General features: G+C 42.9%; 3 protein-coding genes across 3 annotated transcripts; 2 read left to right on the plus strand and 1 right to left on the minus strand.

Annotated features, from left to right (window-relative positions):
- Positions 1-461: 461 nt before the first annotated feature.
- On the plus strand, positions 462-2,864 carry LOC115690392 (aspartyl protease family protein At5g10770-like). Its single transcript, XM_030616717.2, has 3 exons — positions 462-681; positions 1,443-1,868; positions 2,026-2,864. The coding sequence occupies exons 1-3, from the start codon at positions 501-503 to the stop codon at positions 2,847-2,849; spliced, it is 1,431 nt and encodes a 476-aa protein (XP_030472577.1). The 5' UTR covers positions 462-500; the 3' UTR covers positions 2,850-2,864.
- Positions 2,865-10,055: 7,191 nt separating this feature from the next.
- On the plus strand, positions 10,056-12,636 carry LOC115663727 (aspartyl protease family protein At5g10770-like). Its single transcript, XM_056307903.1, has 3 exons — positions 10,056-10,294; positions 11,084-11,509; positions 11,667-12,636. The coding sequence occupies exons 1-3, from the start codon at positions 10,114-10,116 to the stop codon at positions 12,488-12,490; spliced, it is 1,431 nt and encodes a 476-aa protein (XP_056163878.1). The 5' UTR covers positions 10,056-10,113; the 3' UTR covers positions 12,491-12,636.
- Positions 12,637-21,478: 8,842 nt separating this feature from the next.
- Positions 21,479-22,627, minus strand: LOC115663728 (uncharacterized). The gene is made up of 2 exons (XM_030585713.2): positions 22,478-22,627; positions 21,479-22,363 (listed from the first exon to the last, which is right to left on the minus strand). The coding sequence occupies exons 1-2, from the start codon at positions 22,625-22,627 to the stop codon at positions 21,479-21,481; spliced, it is 1,035 nt and encodes a 344-aa protein (XP_030441573.2).
- Positions 22,628-22,977: the final 350 nt, after the last annotated feature.

Here is a 22,977-nt window from a genome sequence, read left to right on the forward strand (position 1 = left end):
TTCTTTTTCCTTTTATTTTCTTTTGAGCCACATTCTCCTATGATCCTATTTGGGAAAACTCACTCCAATCATACCTCAGATTAGTGAATTACATGGACATCATTAATAATTAACTTCCGCTAAATTTGCATACGAGTTATCACTGACCCACTAATCGGAAGTATGATTGGACTCCTTCCCATCAGGTTGAAGAATAACTTGCGATATCTCTTCGCATATTAGACCGGCTCTTATGCTCAATAGTCGTTGTGCATTAACAAAAGCAAAGTTGAGTGGAGGATGGTGGCTCGTCCCTTCAATCACTAGTTAGAATTAAACAAAATATAACCGAATTGACGGAATAAAAGTAATTAATCTAAGGAAGGATGACGTGTATGGCCTTATAATCCTGTGCATGGTTGCCGCCCGAGAAACTCTATATAAAAAGGCTAAACGAGAGAGCATATTGGCAAAATTTTGGAAAAGCACTTCAATTTTCTCTTCCTCTCTCTTTCAGATTGATGGAGGGCTCATTCTTCTGTGCGTCTAAGATTGCTCTCCTCTTACTCTCCCTCCACGTCCTCATGATCTGCTTCATGCACCAAGGTTATACTTATGGAGTAGAAGGGAAGATTGCAAGCCACACTGTATCAGTTAGCTCTCTATTGCCTTCTCCTTCTTGCTCACCTTCCACTACCAAAGGTCTCTCTCTCTCTCTCCCTCTCTCTCTCTCTCTCAACTTGTAAAATGGAAAATCGCCCTGGGTAGTAGTCTATTACCACAGTATTCTCTATCGTTCGATAAATCGGTTTACATGTGGATACGTAGCGTACTTATGTCCAATAAAAAAGTGATTTTCTGATATCATGAACAAACTCGAGCATGAACGAGATTGGTCGAATTCAGCGCCGTGAATGACCAAACTCGAACCCGAACCGTAGTTCGGAGGGAAAGTGTACTGCTCTCCGCTTAGTCATAGGAACTCTTGCCTCTCACCTGTGAGTTACCATGGATTCTTCTTCGTGTTTTCCATATAATTATAATTACATTAATGAGGAAATGAGGAGGAAAGAGGGTGATTAGAGAAGAAGGCGTATAGGCAGGTGATCCGTCTCTATCATAGTAGCACGCGCCGAATAGTTCAAGTTGCATTTAGTGGGGGGACTTGGTCGTACAAATGACGATGACCATATTGATTTGTCCCATCAAAAAAGCTAAGTCTTTTGATCCAATGGAAATACTATGGTTAGAAAAAGAGAAAATAATTTAAAAAAAAAAACGAATGGGAAGAGTGAGAATGGAGGTCTTAACTTTTTATTCCACGGTCAAACCAATGATTTTAAGAGTTGACCACGCTGAACCCAAGTCTTTGTTGACTGGAAAAATAGAACAATCTTTTTTTTTTGCCAATACATTATTAGCTTGCTCACATAATCTCTTGCTCTCACATGACATGCTTTTAGCTAGCAAACGAAAGTCGACCTTGGAAGTATATCACAAGCACGGCCCATGCTCTCAGCTTGTTCAAGGCCACAATCCTTTAAATCACACTGAAACCCTGCTTCAAGATGAGTCAAGGGTCAAGTGGATTCAGTCCCGATCCTCCAACGGCAGCGATGGCCTAAAAGCTTCGGCAGCGGCCAGTCTTCCGGCAAAGTCTGGCATCACCTTGGGCACCGGCAATTACATAGTTACAATAGGCCTCGGCACGCCAAAAAAGGACCTCACTCTCATTTTCGACACCGGCAGCCCTCTCACGTGGACCCAGTGCCAGCCGTGCGTGAAATCTTGCTACACTCAGTCCAACCCGATCTTTGACCCGTCTCAATCGTCATCCTATGCTAATATCTCGTGCTCCTCGACATCATGCTCACAACTTGGTTCCATCGGTAATAGTCAACCACATTTGAGATACTTAACATTTATGATGTCTTACTAGAATGTTCTTCAAGCATAGATGAGGAATCTCGGTTTCTTTAAGTTAGAAATCATCACAAGAATAACTAGAACTAATGCAAGTAATGTGTTTTGCTCTTGGATCTGTAGTTACTTCAGGATGCTCCAGATCGACCTGTCTCTATGGCATCCAGTACGGCGACCAATCATCTTCAGTCGGCTTCTTTGCAACCGAGAAGTTGACAATATCACCAACGGAGGTGATCGACAATTTCGAATTCGGCTGCGGCGAGAACAACCAAGGCCTCTTTGGCAGAGCCGCAGGGTTGATTGGACTCTCGGATGACAAGATCTCCATCGTGGAACAAACCGCAGCCAAATATGGCAAGTATTTCTCCTACTGCTTGCCCTCTTCCACTAGTTCCACCGGACACTTGACTTTCGGCAAAGATGGCGGAGCATCAAGCTCGGTCAGCTTCACGCCGTTATCAACGGTCCCACAAAGCTCGCAATTCTATGGAATAAGTATCGTAGGAATCAGTGTCGGAGGGAATCGTCTATCAATACCATCGACAGTTTTTTCGAGCGGAGGCGCCATCATCGACTCGGGAACTGTCATTACCCGATTGCCTCCGACAGCTTATAGTGCCTTGAGAAGCGCATTCAGGAAAGCGATGGCGAATTACACGATGGCGCCAGCACTTTCTATTCTCGATACTTGCTACGACTTCAGCAAAGAGAGCACGGTCACTGTCCCAACAATAACATTCTCTTTTGCCGGGGGAGTCAACGTCAATTTGGTCCCTAACGGGATATTATACGTCGCAAAGGCCTCTCAAGTTTGCCTCGCGTTTGCAGCGAATGGTGATGATAGTGATCTGGGCGTTTACGGTAATGTGCAGCAGAAAACGTTTGAAGTCGTGTACGATGTTGCCGGAGGAAGGCTAGGTTTTGGTTCGAATGGCTGCTCCTAAGATGGATACAGTTCAACCAAAGTTATTAATAGATATACTCGATGACAATTAGGAGTATACAAATTGAGTATGCCATCATCATCATTTAAACGGTTTGAATTATAACTATTGCAAACCGAGAATAAAAGGATGTTGTATTACTATGTCCATTGTTTGGTGTCGGTTAACATCGAAGTGGCAAGTTACAAACTATGGACATCATTGATATGCAAATTTAATTAAATATAAACGTGAACGATGCCCCCATTGTTAAGAAATTTATTTCAATTAGGGATGGAGGAAAATATGACAAACTCGAAGAAGGATTACAGTCTTTCCTATGCGCTCACACATACCTTTTAAACGAAATAAATATTGCGTATTAGAAGAAATCTCCATTTGATTAGATATACTTTGCGTCGCCCATTGTTTTGGTGCGTATCCTACCATACGGTATTAACTGTTTTAAGCTTGTAAGGAGAAGCTTAACTTGCTCTTTTTGCCCACCCATCATCTCGAAAAATTTCTCGACTTGATCAGTCCGATATCGTTGACACCTAAAATTTTGACTGATTATTCAATAATTAATTGCATAGAAATTAAGGATTAACCTTTAACCCCTAAACAAAAATATTATAGTTGAATTACATAACATATAGTTTAGGATTATATAGTTTAATTGTATTATGCATTGGACCGGCATTGGTGAACAGACTCAAATCAGTCACGCGGACCTAGCCCGCACATCAAGCAAAATTTGGCCAGCATTAAGGGAATAATGGCCGAATACACAAGAAAAAGGGGCCTCGTTTGGCCTAATTTGAGCTTAACCTTATTGAAAAATCAATTAGAAAAACCCTTGAGATTAATAGAGCCCAGATTAAGGCTCAATCTAAGCCCACAAGACTTAGTGTTATGCAATATATAAACATAGTTGTATCTGATTCCTGTGGGGGAAGCGATCATTATTCAGAGAATACACAAGTGATACACGTGAGGAAGAGAGAAAAGAGAGAGGGAGAGATCACAGCCAACCTTGACGGCCGCCATATCCCTCCCCCCCTGGCGCCTATGACACCCTCCCGTCTCTGCTGCCTTGCCGACCCTTCATGTCTGCTGCCTCAATGAGTTGTGCTCGCCCCAGGCGAGCTGCTGCTGTCCAAGCCGCCAACCACCGCAACAACGAGGTCCCCGACGTGCTCTGCTCTCCCGAGTCATCAAAGAGTGCTGAGCTGCTGTCCAGTCCGAGCCCTGCTACCCTAATGAGACGACCTACTGTCCTGATCTGGGTGACCGAGCCGCACCCTTCCCGTCGAAGCCGAGCCCCTTCACATTGCTGCTATTCTGCTTCCTCGACGTCGCGACGCCTTGCTGCTGCCCTGACGAGCCCGCCAGGCCTCCTGTCCCTGACCCAACAAGTTGCTAATCTGCTGTCGCAATGCCTTGTTGCTGCCCCTACGAGTCTGATGTGCCGTGAAGCCAGCTGACTCGACACCGACCAAACTCGCTGAATAGCCTCCACCCCACACCAACCCCCCCCCGGGGGAACTTCCCTGATGTCCAGCTGCTACCGAGATATGCCAAGCCTCCACACCCGCGAGCCCCACGCTGGGACGAGCTGTTGTCCCATCCCCGTGCGACCAACCCCACTGTCCCAACATCGAGCAGCCCCGCCAGCCAAGCATCCCGCGACGTACCACTGATCGAACCATGATCTGCCGTCTCAATTCCAATCCAATCCCATCGTTTCGAATTTGGAAAGTTATCCACAAATTAGGTAGTTTCCAATTTGATCTTTTAAATTTCTTGCCTATTTTGTTGATTTATGCTATCTTTGGGTGAGTAATGCATATACACAAAAATTCGAATATCCCCAAGCTAGGAAACTTTCCTAACTTAACAACGTGCTTTGACAGCAATCCGATCTCTAACTATGAAATACGATACCCGGTAGTTTGGAAAATCATCCATCTTATCTACAACCATTTGGATATGATCACATTTCCAAATTTAAATGGAAAACCTTCTATCAATATCCATAACCACTTGGCTATGATCGCTGATTTATTCTATTTCCAAATTTAAACAGATAAGATAAATTTTGAGTTGTCGCAGATTCCCTCAAGGAAAGCGACGAGGAAGTCAAAGTGCGGGTGAAGCAGGTGTTTTATCTATGTTTAATTGTTTTTGCTAAAGAAAATGAAAATAAAAAGGATTAGGTAGACTTCAAATCGATTTTTATAGATAATTTACATGCTTAGAGTTTATCAAGATTGCTTTATTTCGATAGAATAGGATAGACTAGGTTCACTTTTGAATATATTCTAGAAAGATAAGATAACTTCAAATATAAATTTGGATTTAGAATAATTTATTTCTTGGTTTAACTTAGATGCTATATTAATCTTGATAGTTTATTTAGGGTAATTTGTAATTATAAATTTCCATGAAAAATACCAAAAAAGAAATCATTTTAGAATAAGTTAAATTATCTTTCTACGATTAGATTGCATGTTTAAATTAGGTTATTTATTTATTCCGAATTTTAATAAGAAAATACCAAAAACAATACCCCTAGAATAGGTTAATATTCTTTCCATATTTTTTTTTTGGGTAAGGATATTCTTTCCATAGTTTAAAATTGCATGTTTCAAAAATAGGCAATTTTAATTACGAATTTTAATAAAACAAATACAAAAAATACATCATATGCATCTCATATAATCTAAGGATCATGAAATTGTACGTCATTTATAAATTACATGTTATGGCATTTAATTAAGAATTGCATTTCATGTATTTTATACGTAATTGCATACGTTTTAGTTTTCATATAATCAAGAGAAAATAAAAAAAAATACATTGAATGAAATTGCATGTTAATTAGAAATCATATTAGGGTTAATGATATGATTTTCTAACTAACATGGTAGATGCTTACGTTGCTTTGAGGCAAGTACATTCTCTCTATCTTGCAACTTATTTATAGCTTTGATTAATGAGTGTTAAATAATGATTGTGTACCTGCATAATCGAGACACCATAATCTGATTAGTGGCAACTCCTGATTGAAAATGATTTGCATACTAAGAACTTGAATTATAAGCTGCAAATTGGTAAGGGCTTGGGAGAGCCCGAGTTAAGTCTAGGCTTAATAATCCATTAGTCGAACTCATAATTGGTGCACCTCTGAGGTAAGGTCGCAACCTTACCAATATGTAATTACGTACAAAATATGACATGCAATTCCTAACTAAATGCTCCAACATGCAATTTCTAAATGACGTGCAATTTCATGACGCTAAGACTATATGACATGCATATGATATATTTTTGTATTTTTTATTAAGCCTAGGCTTGCGACCTTAGTTCATATGCACTATGACTCTCATAAGCCCTTAACAATTCGCGACATATGGTTCAAAGTTCTTGACATGCAAATCATTTTCAATCGGAGTCGCCACTAATCAGTTTACGATGGGTCGATTGAAAACCCAAGTTAAGTATTAGGAGAATTACTTTACTCCTATGAATCAGAGATTATGAGTACGGAGACTTGATTATGCTAAATTATTTTAACGCCATTTTGGTGCCTTTTTCATGAAAATATTTGAGTAGGCAACTTGAATCAATTTTTTATTATCTCCTAACATGTGAGGTGATCATGCAGATACACAATCATTATTTAACACTCAACGATCAAAGCGATAAATAAATTGCAAGATAGGGACGATATCCATATCTCGAAGCAATGTAAGCATCTGCAATGTTAGTTAAAAAATCACATCATCAACTTTAATATGATTTCTAATTAACACGCAATTCCTCTCAATGTATTTTTTGGTTTTCTCTTGATTATTTGAAAACTAACATATATGTAATGACGGACAAAATATGACATGCAATTCCTAATTAAATGCCCCAACATGCAATTTCTAAATGACGTGCAATTTCATTATCCTAAGACTTTATGACATGCATATGATGTATTTTTGCATTTTTTATTAAAATTCGTAATTAAAAGTGTATATTATCTAGACATGCAATTTTAAACTAAGGAAAACAAATTATCCTATTCTAGGGTATTGTTCTTGGTACTTCCTTATTAAAATTCGGAATAAATAAATAATCTAAATTAAACATGCAATCTATTGTAGAAAGGTAATTTAACTTATTCTAAAATGGTTTCTTTTTTGGTATTTTTTTCATGAAAATTCGTAATTAAAAATTAACCTAAATAAACTATCAAGATTAGGATAATATCTAAGTTAGACTAGGAGATAAACCATTGTAAATCGTAATTTAAGTTGGAAATTATCCTAGCCTTATAGAATGAATTCAAAAGTGAATCTAATCTATCATATTCTATCTAAGGAAAGCAATTTAGATAAATTCTAAGCATGAAAATTATCAATAACAATCAATTAAAATCCTACCTAACTTTTTTGTATTTTCTTTAGCAAAATCAATTAACCTTAGATAACTCCCATCACCAAATCACATCCACGCAATTCACGAAACTTATATTATCTATTTAAATTTGAAAATATAATAACAACAATCATATCCAAGTAGTTATGGATATTGATGGAAGGTTTTCCGTTTTAATTTGGAAACAGGATATCCAAGTGGTTATGGATAGGAAGGAAGATTTTCCGTGCTGCCGGATATCGTATCTCATAGTTAGAGATCGGATTGCCGTTCAAGCACATTGTTAAGTTACGAAAGTTTCCTAACTTGGTGATTTTTAAATATTTGCGGATATCACATATTCACCAAAGACAGCGGAAATTGACAAATCGGCATCAAATTTAAAAGATCAAATTGAAAGATAATCTTACCTAATTTGCGGATAACTTTCCAAATTCGAAATGACAACAGATGAAGGTTGCAACGGATGGTGGTTCATGGTGGATCACGAGCAGCAAGTCTCGTCGTGGGGCTAGCGATGGACCACAAGCAGCTCATCAGTGTTCACGGTGAGGACTCCTCGGCGATGTACTCGACTCGGCAGAAGAGTGCTCTCGGTTGTGCTTAACAGCAACGACAGAATCGAGGAACAACACTGGCGAATCGTCTAAGGCTTGCTGGGATCGGAAGGTCAGTGTAGGTTTGCGGGCTTTCGTCTGGTCAAGCTTGAATCCGTTGAAAGTTGGCTGGAAAAACCTTGATACGGCGTTATAACAACTGTGGACGCTCACTGAAAAAAAAAGACCTGTCAAAAGAGACACCAAACCTGGGAGTTTGCTATTCGTGAGTGGCCTTGGCGAAATTAAAGATTGAACAAGCTGCAGCGAGGACAGTTTTCAAGCGGTGCAAGTCTGGAGTAGCCTCTGCTGTTGAAACGTTGCTGGACACTAGTCCCAAATGGGGAAAAAAAAAACTAAACCAAAAGAAGGAAAAAAAGTTAAGAACTAAGCTCAAATTAAGAGTGGATCCCCACATTTAATATTATTCTTGGTACCGTAGGCAAATTTTAACTGTTCCAAAAAAAATGCTAAAGTGCTGGATAATGTAGTCCATTCAAGATGTTAAGGGTGTATGTAATTAAAAATGAGACGAAAAAAATGCAATAGATAAGAAATTAATTAAAAGTGTAATGTAGGTGTCATTGTGGTCCTTCATCATTCTCCCCTACTGAAAACAACTTGACTCTGACTTCTCATATGGGGAATCATGTGGATGCCCTCTTCCAATGAGTCAAGTAATGAAGCTTGCTTGTCCCACGACGTACGACATCCAACTAATATAGCCATGGAATATAAGCACCCTTTGCCAACACCAAACAAAAATCAACTCATCGAGCAAACTTAATGCGTACTTGACATCTTCCGAGAATGACTCCTTAACTATCATCCCCAAAAGAAAGTTCATGTGAACTCGGAAGCAATCCAGGAACGAGTACCGAAACTTTAACCAGAGACCTCGCCATGAGATTTGAAGATCACCCGCTCTAAATGAAGATTTTACACAACCTATCGGTAATTGTAGCAAAAGTCAAGAGATCATTAACAATGGACATTGAAATTGACTTACCAAAGATAATAAATATTAGGCCAATAGTCAAAGGGAAAATTCATACCTTCTTCCATAAAATCGAGATAGAGATTGTATTAGATTCAATCACGATTCCCTTGCCGGTAGAGGCATGGCGTTCACCTGTGTTTTTCTAGCAATCCCTCCACCGATGGCGATGGGCTGAAACGAGTGATCTATGTCACAACACAGATTGGATACTCTTCTTTTTTCTTTCTCTTTTAAAGTCATAAATCACATTGCTAGATTTGGTGCTCTAACTTGATCAATGGTTTCGGATAAAAAAAAATCTTGATTAATGGTTGGCATAACCTCATACACAAATAATGAGCAATAATAGTCCAAAAAGTCCAAAACCTATTGTGCAGCAGCCAATTCAGTCTTAAATATTTTAACGAATTACCAATTTAGTCATAAATCTTTCGATTGTGTCAATTTAGCCCTAAAGCTTTTGAAATTTGCCAATTTAGTCATAAACTTATTATTTGGATAATTAGCCAGAAGGACTGTATTGGTTAATCGTCAAAAGGCTTAGGATTAAATTGACATTGGTTATTCTTACAACAATGAGCTCTCATCTCGTTACACTTATTATGTGCACATCAAAGTAGATAAGAAATAATGCAAAAGAAAGAAATTGTAGAATTTCTGTATATTTCGATCTATCTTGAAAAATAATACACGATCCTATTTATAGGCATTATTAAATGACTCTCTAACATAATGTATCAATCAAGATATGTACATAGTTCTTTTTCCTTTTATTTTCTTTTGAGCCACATTCTCCTATGACCCTATTTGGGAAAACTCACTCCAATCATACCTCAGATTAGTGAATTACATGGACATCATTAATAATTTACTTCCGGTAAATTTGCATACGAGTTATCACTGATCCACTAATCGGAAGTACGATTGGACTCCTTCCCACCAGGTTGAAGAATAACTTGCCATATCTCTTCGGATAATGGACCGGCTCTTATGCTCAGTGGTTGTTGTGCATCAACAAAAGCAAAGTTGAGTGGAGCATGGTGGCTCGTCCCTTCAATCACTAGTTAGAATTAAACAAAACATAACCGAATTGACGGAATAAAAGTAATTAATCTAAGGAAGGATGACGTGTATGGCTTTAGAAGCCTGTGCATGATTGCCGCCCGAGAAACCCTATATAAAAAGGCTAAACGAGAGAGCATATTGGCAAAAATTTGGAAAAGCACTTCAATTTTCTCTTCCTCTCTCTTTCAGATTGATGGAGGGCTCATTCTTCAGTGCGTCTAAGAGGGCTCTCCTCTTACTCTCCCTCCACGTCCTCATGATCTGCTTCATGCACCAAGGTTATACTTATGGAGTAGAAGGGAAGATTGCAAGCCACACTATATCAGTTAGCTCTCTATTGCCTTCTCCTTCTTGCTCACCTTCCACTACCAAAGGTCTCTCTCTCTCTCTCTCTCTCTCTCTCTCTCTCTCTCTCTCTCTCTCTCTCTCTCTCTCTCTCAACATGTAAAATGGAAAATCGCCATGTGTAGTAGTCTATTACCACGGTATTTTCTGTCGTTCGATAAATGGGTTTACATATGGATATGTAGCGTACTTATGTCCAGTGGAAAAATGATTTTCTCGGATCATGAACGAACTCGAACATGAACGAGATTGGTCGAATTCGGTACCGTGAATGACCGAACCCGAACCCGAACAGTAATTCGGAGGGAAGTATACTGCTCTCCGCTTAGTCATAGGAACTGTTGCCTCTCACCTGTGAGTTACCATGGATTCTTCTTCATGTTTTCCATATAATTATAATTACATTAATGAGGAAATGAGGAGGAAAGAGGGTGATTAGAGAAGAAGGCATGTAGGCAGGTGATCCATCTCTATCATGGCAGCACGCGCCGAATAGTTCAAGTTGCATTTAGTGGGGGGACTTGGTCGTACAAATGACGATGACCATATTGATTTGTCCCATTCAAAAAGCTAAGTCTTTTGATTCAATGGAAATACTATGGTTAGAAAAAGAGAAAATAATTTTAAAAAAAAAGGAACGGGAAGAGTGAGAATGGAGGTCTTAACTTTTTATTCCACGGTCAAACCAATGATTTTAAGAGTTGACCACGCTAAACCCAAGTCTTTGTTGACTGGAAAAATAGAACAATCTTTTTTTTTGGCCAATACATTATTAGCTTGCTCACATAATCTCTTGCTCTCACATGACATGCTTTTAGCTAGCAAACGAAAGTCGACCTTGGAAGTATATCACAAGCACGGTCCATGCTCTCAGCTTGTTCGGGGCCACAATCCTTTAAATCACACTGAAACCCTGCTTCAAGATGAGTCAAGGGTCAAGTGGATTCAGTCCCGATCCTCCAACAGCAGCGATGGCCTAAAAGCTTCGGCAGCGGCCAATCTTCCGGCCAAGTCTGGCATCACCTTGGGCACCGGCAATTACATAGTTACAATAGGCCTCGGCACGCCAAAAAAGGACCTCACTCTCATTTTCGACACCGGCAGCCCTCTCACGTGGACCCAGTGCCAGCCGTGCGTGAAATCTTGCTACACTCAGTCCAACCCGATCTTTGACCCATCTCAATCGTCATCCTATACCAATATCTCGTGCTCCTCGACATCATGCTCACAACTTGGTTCCATCGGTAATAGTCAACCACATTTGAGATACTTAATACTTACGATGTCTTACTAGAATGTACTTCAAGCTTAGATGAGGAATCTCGGTTTCTTTAAGTTAGAAATCATCACAAGAATAACTAGAACTAATGCAAGTAATGTGTTTTGCTCTTGGATCTGTAGTTAGTTCAGGATGCTCCGGATCGACCTGTCTATATGGCATCCGATACGGCGACCAATCATCTTCAGTCGGCTTCTTTGCAACCGAGAAGTTGACAATATCACCAACGGAGGTGATCGACAATTTCGAATTCGGCTGTGGCCAGAACAACCAAGGCCTCTTTGGCAGAACCGCCGGGTTGATTGGACTCTCGGATGACAAGATCTCCATCGTGGACCAAACCGCGGCCAAATATGGCAAGTATTTCTCCTACTGCTTGCCCTCTTCCGCAAGCACCACCGGACACTTGACTTTCGGCAAAGACGGCGGAGCATCGAGCTCGGTTAGCTTCACGCCGCTATCAAAGGTCCCACAAAGCTCGCAATTCTATGGAATAAGTATCGTAGGAATCAGTGTCGGAGGGAATCGTCTATCAATACCATCGACAGTTTTTTCAAGCGGAGGCGCCATCATCGACTCGGGAACTGTCATTACCCGATTGCCTCCGACAGCTTATAGTGCCTTGAGAACCGCATTCAGGAAAGCACTGGCGAATTACACGACGGCGCCAGCGCTTTCTATTCTCGATACTTGCTACGACTTCAGCAAAGAGAGCAAGGTCACGATCCCAACAATAACATTCTCTTTTGCCGGGGGAGTCGACGTCAATTTGGACACTAACGGGATATTATACTTCGCAAGGGCCTCTCAAGTTTGCCTAGCGTTTGCAGCGAATCGTGATGATAGTGATCTGGGCATTTACGGTAATGTGCAGCAGAAAACGTTTGAAGTTGTGTATGATGTTGCCGGAGGAAAGCTAGGTTTTGGTTCGAAAGGCTGCTCCTAAGAAGGATACAATTCAACTAAAGTTATCAATAGATATACTCGATGACAATTAGGAGTATACAAATTGAGTATGTCATCATCATTTAAACGTTTTGAATTGTAACTGTTGCAAACCGAGAATAAAAGGATGTTGTATCACTATGCCCATCTTTGGTGTCATTTAACATTGATCTGGCGAGTTACAAAGTATGGACATGATTGATATGAAATTTAACTAAATATAAACGTGAGTGATGTCCACAATTTAGAAGGAATTTCTTCCAATTAGGGATGGAGGAAAATATGACGAACTCAAAGAAGGATTACAGTCTTTCCTATGCGCTCACGCATACCTTTTAAGTTAATGAAATAAATACTGCGTATGAGAAGAAATCTCCATTTGATTACACATACTTTGCGTCGCCCATTGTTTTGGTGCGTATCCTACCATACAGTATTAACTGTTTTAAGCTTGTAAAGAGAAGCTTAACTTGCTCTTTTTGCCCACCCATCATCTCGAAAAATTTCTCTACTTGATCAGTTCGAATTGTTGTCACCTAAAATTTTGACTAATTATTTAATAATTAATCATATAGAAAATTAAGGATTAATTTTCAATTCCTAAACAAAAATATTAGAGTTAAATTGCATAGTATATAGTTTAAGATTATATAGTTTAATTGCATTATGCATCGGACCGGCGTTGGTGAACAGACTCAAATCAGTCATGCGGACCCGGCCCACACATCAAGCAAAACTCAGCCAACACTAGGGGAATATTGGCCAAATTACACGAGAGAAAGGGGCCTCGTTTGGCCTAATTCGAGCTTAATTCAACCTATTGAAAAATCAATTAGAAAAAGCGTTGACATTAATAGAGCCCAGATTAGGGCTTAATCTAAGCCCGCAAGACTTAGGGTTATGCAATATATAAACATAGTTGTATCTCATTCCTGTGGGGGGAGCGATCATTATTCAGAGAGTACACGAGCGATACACTTGAGGAAGAGAGAAAAGAGAAAGGGAGAGATCACGACCAACCTTGACAGCCGCAATATCCCTCCCCCCACCCCCTTCGGCCGCACCTATGACACCCCCCCTGTTGCTACTGCCTTGCCTACCCTTCATGTCTGCTACCTCAATGAATTGTGCTCGCCCCAACGGCTGCTGACCAGGCGAGCTGCTGTTGTCCAAGCCGCAAACCACCGCGACGACGAGGTCCCTGACATGCTCTGCTTTCCCGAGTCACCAAAGAGCGCCTCCCCTGCGAGTTCCGTCGAGCCCTGACGTGCCGAGCTGCTGTCCAGTCCGAGCCCCACTACCCAGCGAGACGACCTGCTGTCCTGATCTGAGCCATCAAACCGCGCCCATCCTGTCAAAGCCGAGCCCCTTCATGATGATGCTATTCTGCTTCCCCAACGTCGCAATGCCTTGCTGATGCCCCGACGAGCCCACCACGAGAAGCTGCCGCGCCTCCTGTCCGTGACCCAGAAAGCTGCTGATGTGTTGTTGCAATGCCTTGCTGCTACCCCTACAAGCCCAATGTGCCGTGAAGTCAGCTAACTCGACACTAGACCTGTTAAACGAACGGGTCGGGTTAGGTTTGGGTCGGATCATAAATGGTCCGACCCAACTTGGCCCATCTAACCCGTGTATGACCCATTTATTGCAAGGCAAAAATCTTTGACTCATACCGAACCCATACCCGACCCATTTAACTAAATATAGGAAAGCTTATTTCTAATAATATTTTTAAAAAATTATGTTGCTAAAACATCTTCATGCAATACAAATCTTTTAAAAAAATTGAGGCTCCATTTGTTTAACGGAAAATATAACATTTCTGGAAAATGCTTTTAGGAAAATGACAATATTTTCCAATATTTTGCTGAAACCTGAAAATAAACTAGAAAATATTTTTCATCATTTGGTATGAAAAATCATATTTTCCTCTATGCATTCATTTTAATATTTTTTATTTTTATTTTAAAAGAATCATATTTTAATTTTTTTTCTTTTTTTCTTTTCCTTTTTCTTTTTCTTTTTTTTCTTTTTTCTTCTTACCCCTCCGGCGAGCTCGTCCCTCTCCTGTGGCCGGCGGCCGACCACCGACAGGGGAAGAAGAAAAAACAAAAAAAAGAAAAGGAAAAGAAAAAGAGAAAAAGAAAAGGAAAAAAGAAAACAAAAAGAATATAAAAATTATAAAAATCAGAAAGTTAAAAAAATTGAAAATTTCACTTAAGCTTATTGGGTAACCCATTTATGACCCATTTAATACTCATTTAAAACCCATTAAGTTAATAAGCAACCCATTAATGACTCATTTAAGTCTATTTTTAAAACTAAACACAACCCACTTATAACCCAAAATGTCAAGCCCCGAATCCTACGGCACTCGATAACCCTACCGAGGTCGAATTTAGTGCGACGTCCCAGGACGCGTCGCCGACCCAAAACCCAACATAGAGATCAATGCACATGCGGAAGCAACATCACACCCGTACGTAATAAAACAACATGACCCAGGGATAGCAATAAATACAATAAATACAACTTGCATTAATAACAGGGATTTACAAAATCCATCATAACAAAATATGCACTAACCAAAAATGGATCAACGGCCACTAACTTCAAAAAGGGGTAGGTGGCTCAGGCGGTCAGAGTACTAAACCTAGAAAGGGCACCTATCAAAAAGTGTCGGCCCTACCTAACTATGGTCAAGACTAAATCTCGGGCAACCAGTCCGAGTCGGATCCCGAGAACTCGGACGAATCGTCAGACGACTCGGACTCAGAATCCATCGAATCCGGCTCGGACTCGGCCTCCACAAATTCCACCCCGGAATCATCCTCCGGTTCTAGCTCTTACTCCATAGGCTCCGGCTCTGGCTTGATGTCGGACTCCCAGTCCATTGGCTCCTCTCCCTCGGACTCGGTGTCCATCCCGATGATGACTGGCTGGGCGCCGGAATCCTCCTCAGGCGTGGCAGCGAGGCTCGCAATCTCTCTATCAGCGGCCTGCGGATCCGACTGGCCTAATGCGTCGAACGGGACGTCGAAGGTCCTAAAAGGTCCGTGAGTGCCAAACTGGTCCCGAAAACACCAAGCGAGATAGGGATGGGCCCGGAAATGTGGCCCGCCCTCGTCGACCCAAACTATATTGTAATACCTAACATAATACTCCACGTTCCCTACGGGGTCCTCCATCACCGATTGCTCTATGCGATACGGAATCCCAAAACGAAGCGGCGCATCTACCATCTTCAGGGTCGGGGGTCTGAAAAGTGGGGTTTAAACAACAATGAGAATAAATCTCAGCGAGTAGGCCCCCTAAACCTAAACTAGGCTAACATGCACCTCCCGGACAAATATTCCAAACACACAATGCAACATTCGAACGACTTAGGCTCTCGGCCCAAATCAAATATATTCTTGACCCTGTAGGTTAGGCACACAAGAATAACAATAATAGTGGAGAACCCAACCATGACGCATGCGTAATGTCACTTGGCCACAACGCATGTCATGCACATGCTCATGCTCACACTCATGCTCATGCCCCATCAATGCACTTTTGCACACTTGCACACTTGCACTTTTCCATTTATTCACTGACCCGTGTAAAATGCATCAGGTCATTTACTCATCGATCGATCTCTGGCCCGCGTAAAACGCATCAGGTCATTTACTCATCGATCGATCTCTGGCCCGCGTAAAATGCATCAGGCTTATGACACAACCCGCGTAAAACGCATCAGGTTAGCCATCTTCCGGTAGTCCGGGCATCGTCCCGCGTAAAAAGCATCAGGACGGGTTCAATACCCCGCGTAAAACGCATCAGGGCTTTATGTGATCACACGTACACATCTACCAGTTATTATCTGAACCCCGCGTAAAACGCATCAGGGCGATTAGGTGATCACATGCTCATGTCATTCGTGCACACTCACATAATGCAAATGTTATGCGAATGCTTAATATGCACAATTCATGGCCATAACAATCACACTCGGGCATCCAAATTTCCACATTGAGCATTCAATTCAACTTGGCCACATACTCAATTAATGCCGCAAGATGCTCAATGAACCAATTAATTCGACACAGCCACAACACATAATTGGCACCCGAATTCATGCGATTGAATCAATATACTTACGCGCACTCATGGCCCGCCAAGCATCTCGATTCTTGGTTACATCAAGCACACAACATGGCATCACGTAATCAATTCCAAATCATGCACAATTTAGCCACCACATAGGCAAATCGAGGCACATTTGGCAATTCACAAACGAACCACATATTAGCCGAACGAGGTCCAATTAATCCCGTCATAATCAGCCCTTAAACAGTATACTCTAGGCTACTAATCCACCTCCAAATTATCACATTAGGCCATTAAATCACCACAAAATCAGGCACTAAACAGCCCACACATTGCACCCATTTTAATCCACATAATTGTCCAAACCTAGTCCTCAATGATCGCCCAACAACCAGTCCATTCTAGACCACCAAATCACATTTAAATCATCACACTAAATCACCAAAATAGCCACAAAGTCAGCCCTAATCAATGGCCACTTAATCAACCCCTAAAATACCCTAATTACCCCTAAAACTTGTCTAAAGTGCACATAATCCTAATTAGGGTTTAGGGTTTGTACTCACTAGATTTCCTAAGCTCCAATGAGGCTGAACAAGGTGGTGAGGGCGGCTGAATAGCGGTGGCACCACGCCGGATCAGCGACGACGAACGGTGGTTCCTCGGCGGCGCACGGTGGGCGATGGCGTCTCGGCTGAGCTAGGGGGCAGTGAGGGGGATGATGGTGCTAGTGGTGGGACGGAATGAGAGAGAGAGAGAGACGGTCGGCTGAGGTGGTGGTGCTCCGGCGTGTGGCACCAGCGAACGGCGGCGGTGCTCCGGTGTGGCTATCACGCGGCCAAGGAAGGGAGAATGGGGAGAGAGTGAGGCGTGAGAGAGGGGAGGAGTGGCCAGAGGTGATGGTGAGAAATGAGAGGAGAGAGAGATTGAGGGAGGTTTTAGTGCAAATGGCTTGAGGGGGGTGGTTGAACTAACCCACCAAAAATGACAATCTTGTCCCATCATCAAGGGCTTGGATTGATTCTTGCCAAATTATCTAGGGGCAATTTGGGACCTAGGATTTTCAGCCACTTAGGGGTTGATCAAGCCTAATTAAACCCCAAAAATTCGGAATTAGCACTTAAGGTCCAAGGGCAAAACGGTAATTTTCCGTTCCCGGGCCAAATTTCCAATTTCGACTCTATCGATCCCAAATATGATTGGCCACACTTATACGACGTTATCCTTGCAAAATAGTCGCGTACATCCGTGAAATTCAACACTCAAGTCCGGATTCAATTCCACGATTAATTTCGCTCAAATGCGATTTTAGCATCTCTCACTAACGGGCGACTGTTTAGAGGTTACGCGTATCGACTTAGGATCACTCGAGTCGTGACGGTCTCGATTTACAAGACAACGCGAGGATTTATCGCTAGATCCTGAGGTCACGTTCGTTCGGAATAAGTTCGTGATTGTTCGCCACGCATACTCTCGGTCGTGCGGAATCACCCGCGATCCGATCGTACGTCGTTGACCAAACCAAATCCGTCACTCTCCTTGGATCGGCCCACATTGGCCAAAAATATTTCCTCGCCGTTCCCCGGGATCGGACTAGATTCACGGTCAAGTTCTTGGGTCCACGTACCGTTTTTTCTAGTTAGTCATTCCCTATTGGTCAGTATCCCGAGAATGATTAGTTCCGGGCGAGACTTACTAAAACGAAATGAGAAACAACTATCCATTTCATTGATCACGAAAGTGGGTCGAATTCAAGATGTTACAACTCTTCCCCCCTTACAAAAATTTCGTCCTAGAAATTTACAATCCAAACCTGATTACTCAAATAAATGGGGGTGCTGACGTCACATTACTTCTTCGTTTTCCCAGGTGACACCTTCTGTCCCGTGATGCTCCCAGACAACCTTAACCATCGGGATCATCTTATTCCTCAAAACCTGCTCCTTCCTGTCCTCGATTCGCACTTGTCTCTCCACGTACGACACCCTGTCGTCCACGTCTATTACTTCATGATTCAGCACGTGGGTCGGATCCGGTTCGTACTTCCTTAACATTGACACGTGGAAGACGTTATGAACTTGCGACAAATTCGGTGGCAAGGCGAGACGATAAGCCAACGTTCCAATCCTCTCCAAAATCTCGAACGGGCCTATATACCTTGGACGCAGCTTTCCTTTCTTGCCAAACCGGGACAGTCCTCTCATCGTTGAGATCTTAAGGAATACGTGGTCACCAACTTGAAACTCCAACGGTCTACGCCTTTGGTCAGCATAACTCTTCTAACGGCTCTGAGCTGTCTTTAGCCTTTCCCGGATAGTCTTTACCATTTCCATCGACTGCTGAACCAACTCTGGACCCATTACACTTCTTTCTCCCACTTCATCCCAACACAACGGTGTTCTACACGCTCTGCCATAAAGTGCTTCAAACGGTGCCTTCCCAATACTCTGCTGAAAGCTATTATTGTAGGCAAATTCAACCAAATGCAACTGCTCTTCCCACTTGCCCTGAAAGTCTAATACACATGCTCTCAGCATATCCTCTAGGGTTTGAATAGTCCTCTCAGATTGTCCATCCGTCTGCGGATGATAGGCCGTACTGAACCGCAACTTTGTTCCCATGGCCGATTGTAGACTTTTCTAAAAATTAGCAATAAACCGGGGATCACGGTCCGAAGTGATCGTTACCGGTACTCCATGAAGACGAACTATCTGGCGCACATACAATTCCGCATACATTTTCAACTCAAAGTCCTTTCACACTGTCAGGAAGTGCGCCGACTTAGTTAGTTTATCTACTATCACCCATATCGAATCATGTCCTCTCTGGCTCCTCGGCAATCCCGTGACAAAGTCCATCATGATATGCTCTCATTTCAATTCGGGAATATCCAAAGGTCGCAGAAGTCCTCCAAGCTTACAGTGCTGCACCTTTACTTGCTGACAGGTCAGACATTTTGCCACATGCTTGGCCACATCCGTCTTCATTCCATTCCATCAATAATGTTGTCGAAGGTTCTGGTACATCTTCGTGCTGCCCTGGTGAATACTATAAATGCTCCAATGAGCTTCAGATAAAATCTCTTCCTTAAGCTCCGAATCGTCGGGCACGCATAAACGTCCTCTGACACTTGGAAGTCTGGTTTCCTCTTAGTGCCATCCATCTCCAGAATCTTCTGGATCTCGGGGTCTGTAGGCTGCAATGTCTTAATCTTTGTTCGAATTTCTGGCTCGATCCTCAACGCGGCGAGTAGACTCGACATATGGCTCACTTCAAATTTGAATTCTGAATCTCTGATTCCTTCCAATAACATCCACTCCTTGACCATCATGTGCGCCATACTCGACTTCCGGCTTAGCGCATCCGCCACTCTATTGACCTTCCCAGGGTGATATAAAATGCCGCAGTCGTAGTCCTTGAGGAGTTCCATCCAGCGACGTTGCCTCATATTTAATTCCTTCTGCGAAAACAAATACTTAAGGCTCTGATGGTCCGTGTAGATCATGAACTTTTCCCCGCACAAATAGTGCCTCCACATCTTGAGGGTGAAGATGATTGCAACCAACTCTAAGTCATGTGTCAGGTAATTCATCTCGTGTGGTCTTAACTGACGGGACGCATATGCGACTACCCTTCCGTGTTGCATCAATATGCATCCAAGTCCCCTCAACGAAGCATCACTATAGATCTCAAAACCTCCTGGTCCGGACGGAATGGTTAACACTGGAGCAGTCGTCAGCCTATGCTTCAACTCCTGAAAACTTCTTTCGCACTTATCGTCCCATTCGAACTTCGTCTCCTTTTTGAGCAACCGCGTCAATGGCATGGCTATCGACGAAAACCCTTCTACGAAACGTCTATAATACCCGGCTAATCCCAAGAAACTCCGAATCTCAGTCATTGATATCGGTCTCGGCCACTTAGTCACTGCCTCAATCTTCGTCTGGTCCACAGAGATTCCTTCTCCGGAAATTATGTGCCCAAGGAATGCCACTCGGTTGAGCCAGAACTTGCACTTACTGAACTTGGCGTAGAGCGCGTGTTCTCTCAATGTCCGTAGTACTTCGGTCAGATGTACCTCATGTTCTTCCGGACTCTTCGAGTATACCAAAATGTCATCAATGAAAACTATCACAAACCGGTCCAAAAACTCCTTGAATACCCGATTCATCAAATCCATGAAGGCAGCAGGGGCATTTGTCAATCCAAAAGACATCACTGTGAACTCATAATGCCCATATCTCGTCCTAAAGGCCGTCTTAGGAATATCGTCCTTCCGAATTCTCAGCTGATGATACCCTGTCCGTAGATCGATCTTAGAAAACACTGAGGCTCCTTGCAACTAGTCAAACAGGTCGTCAATCCTCGGCAGTGGGTACTTATTCTTGATGGTCACCTGGTTTAACTGCCGGTAGTCGATACACAACCTCAGAGTTCCATCCCTTTTCCTTACGAACAACACCGGCGCTCCCCATGGAGACGCACTCGGGCAAATGAATCCTTTGTCCAGTAATTCTTGCATCTGAACCTTTAATTCCTTAAGTTCCGACAGGGACATCCGGTACGGTACTTTCGAGATCGGCTCAGTTCCTGGGGCCAACTCTATTACGAATTCCACTTCCCTTTCTGGTGGCAAACCCGGCAATTCCTGCGGAAAGACTTCGGGGAAATTGCACACCACGGGTATATCCTCTAAGTTTGGCTCCATGACCGTCGGATCCACGACGTTTACCAAATATCCTTCGCAACCTTCATCTAGCAACTTGGTCACCTCGAGCGAAGAAATCCAAGGGATTGAGGTTCCTCCTCGGTTTCCTTGAAACTCAAATCTAGGATGTCCAATCGGGTTGAATTGGATCACCCTGCTACTGCAGTCCAATACGGCTTTTTACTTAACCAACTAATCTATTCCAATGATCACATCAAAGTCGAACATGGTCAGATCTGCCAAATCTATCATTTCCTCTCTACCCCCAATAATTAATTTACAGCTAGGACACCCTAACGAGACTAATACCTTATCATTCAGTGGTGTCGTCACATAAAGCATAACCTCAAGCATAACTAGCTCAATTCCAATCAATCTAACAAATTGCTCTGATATAAATGAGTAGGTAGCCCTCGGATCAAACAATGCATACGCAGCATGATCACAGAGAGAAACGGTACCTGTGACCATGCCTGGCGTGTCCTTAGCCTCCCTGCGCACCATCGCATATACCCTTCCTTGCGCTGGCGGTCTACCTTGAACAGCTGGCGGGGGATTCCCGATCTGATTTCCAACCCGGGGCTGCTGTGCTTGCACCGGTGGTCCTGATGGTCGTTGCTGGGGGCAATTCCTTATCCGGTGGTCCAGACTCCCACACTTGAAACACGCCCCAAATCGGTTCTGCTGGTGGTTCGGCTTCCTAATATTCTTTCTGACGAGTGGGACAAATCGTCTGTTTCCCGCCATTAGCTTCTTCCCGAAGCGGCAGTTGTCCCTAGCCGAGGCAAACCGCGATCCAGAAGCAACTGCCCTGTCCACCTGGTCTCGCTCTATAGCCTGCGCTTGCTCGTACATCTCCCCATAGTCCTTAATGTTAAGCGATATCATCTGGCTTCGAAGATCCGGTTTCAGCCCATCCCGGAATCTCCGGACCTTATCCTGAGGGTCCTCGACCATCCTAGGCGCGAACTTCGACAGCCTCGCAAATTTCGCCTCGTATTGGTCCACGGTCATCAATCCTTGGCGAAGCCTCATGAACTCCGCTAACTTCCTCTCTCTGGCACTCTCGGAGAAATACTTCCCATAAAAATTCTCAGTAAATACAGCCCAAGTCTGGGCGGTACCCTCGGGAAATACTCTGCCCTTGATGGCCTTCCACTAGTCGTTGGCATTATCCTACAGCTGATATACCGCTAAAGTCACCCTTTCAACTTCGGTGCATCCCAGGACTTCGAATGCCTTCTCCAATTCTTCGACCCAACGCGGTGCGGCCTCGAGGTCACCCTTTCCGTCGAACTTCGGCGGTTTTAACTTCAAGAACTGTTCGACCAACTTAGACATCGGCTTGATTACATTTGCCGGTCCAGAGCTGGATTCCCATTATCCCCCTGATTCTCGTTATTTCTGTTATTCCCATTAGCCTCATTGACAGCAGCAACGGCGGCCTCAACAGCAGCGACAACAGTGGCATTTCTCTCCTGGGTCTGCCTACCCATCAATATTCCCACTTCCTCGAGTGCCCTCAAAATCCCATCTACCCTGGGGTCCTCTGGAACCCTCACTTGCGGGTCTACACGACCTTGACCACGACCTCGACCTCGACCTCTACCACGACCTCGACCTCTACCTCTTCCTTGGCTACTCATCTCCACAACTCGTATACTCGCCTACCTGCTATAATCCCAATCAGG

This window comes from Syzygium oleosum, unplaced genomic scaffold (genome assembly GCF_021117445.2).
Source record: "Syzygium oleosum isolate NSW1041296 unplaced genomic scaffold, Sole_v2.1 Sole_v2.62, whole genome shotgun sequence".
Classification (NCBI taxonomy): domain Eukaryota; kingdom Viridiplantae; phylum Streptophyta; class Magnoliopsida; order Myrtales; family Myrtaceae; genus Syzygium; species Syzygium oleosum.

Excerpts from the sequence above, each read along its gene's own strand:
- LOC115690392 (XM_030616717.2), top strand. The coding sequence starts at position 501 with ATGGAGGGCTCATTCTTCTGTGCGTCTAAGATTGCTCTCCTCTTACTC. Across the intron at positions 682-1,442 it reads CTCACCTTCCACTACCAAAG|CTAGCAAACGAAAGTCGACC; the intron begins GTCTCTCTCTCT and ends ACATGCTTTTAG. Across the intron at positions 1,869-2,025 it reads CTCACAACTTGGTTCCATCG|TTACTTCAGGATGCTCCAGA; the intron begins GTAATAGTCAAC and ends TTGGATCTGTAG.
- LOC115663727 (XM_056307903.1), top strand. The coding sequence starts at position 10,114 with ATGGAGGGCTCATTCTTCAGTGCGTCTAAGAGGGCTCTCCTCTTACTC. Across the intron at positions 10,295-11,083 it reads CTCACCTTCCACTACCAAAG|CTAGCAAACGAAAGTCGACC; the intron begins GTCTCTCTCTCT and ends ACATGCTTTTAG. Across the intron at positions 11,510-11,666 it reads CTCACAACTTGGTTCCATCG|TTAGTTCAGGATGCTCCGGA; the intron begins GTAATAGTCAAC and ends TTGGATCTGTAG.
- LOC115663728 (XM_030585713.2), bottom strand. The coding sequence starts at position 22,627 with ATGTCTAAGTTGGTCGAACAGTTCTTGAAGTTAAAACCGCCGAAGTTC. Across the intron at positions 22,364-22,477 it reads TTGAAAGGGTGACTTTAGCG|TATTTCTCCGAGAGTGCCAG; the intron begins GTATATCAGCTG and ends TTTTATGGGAAG.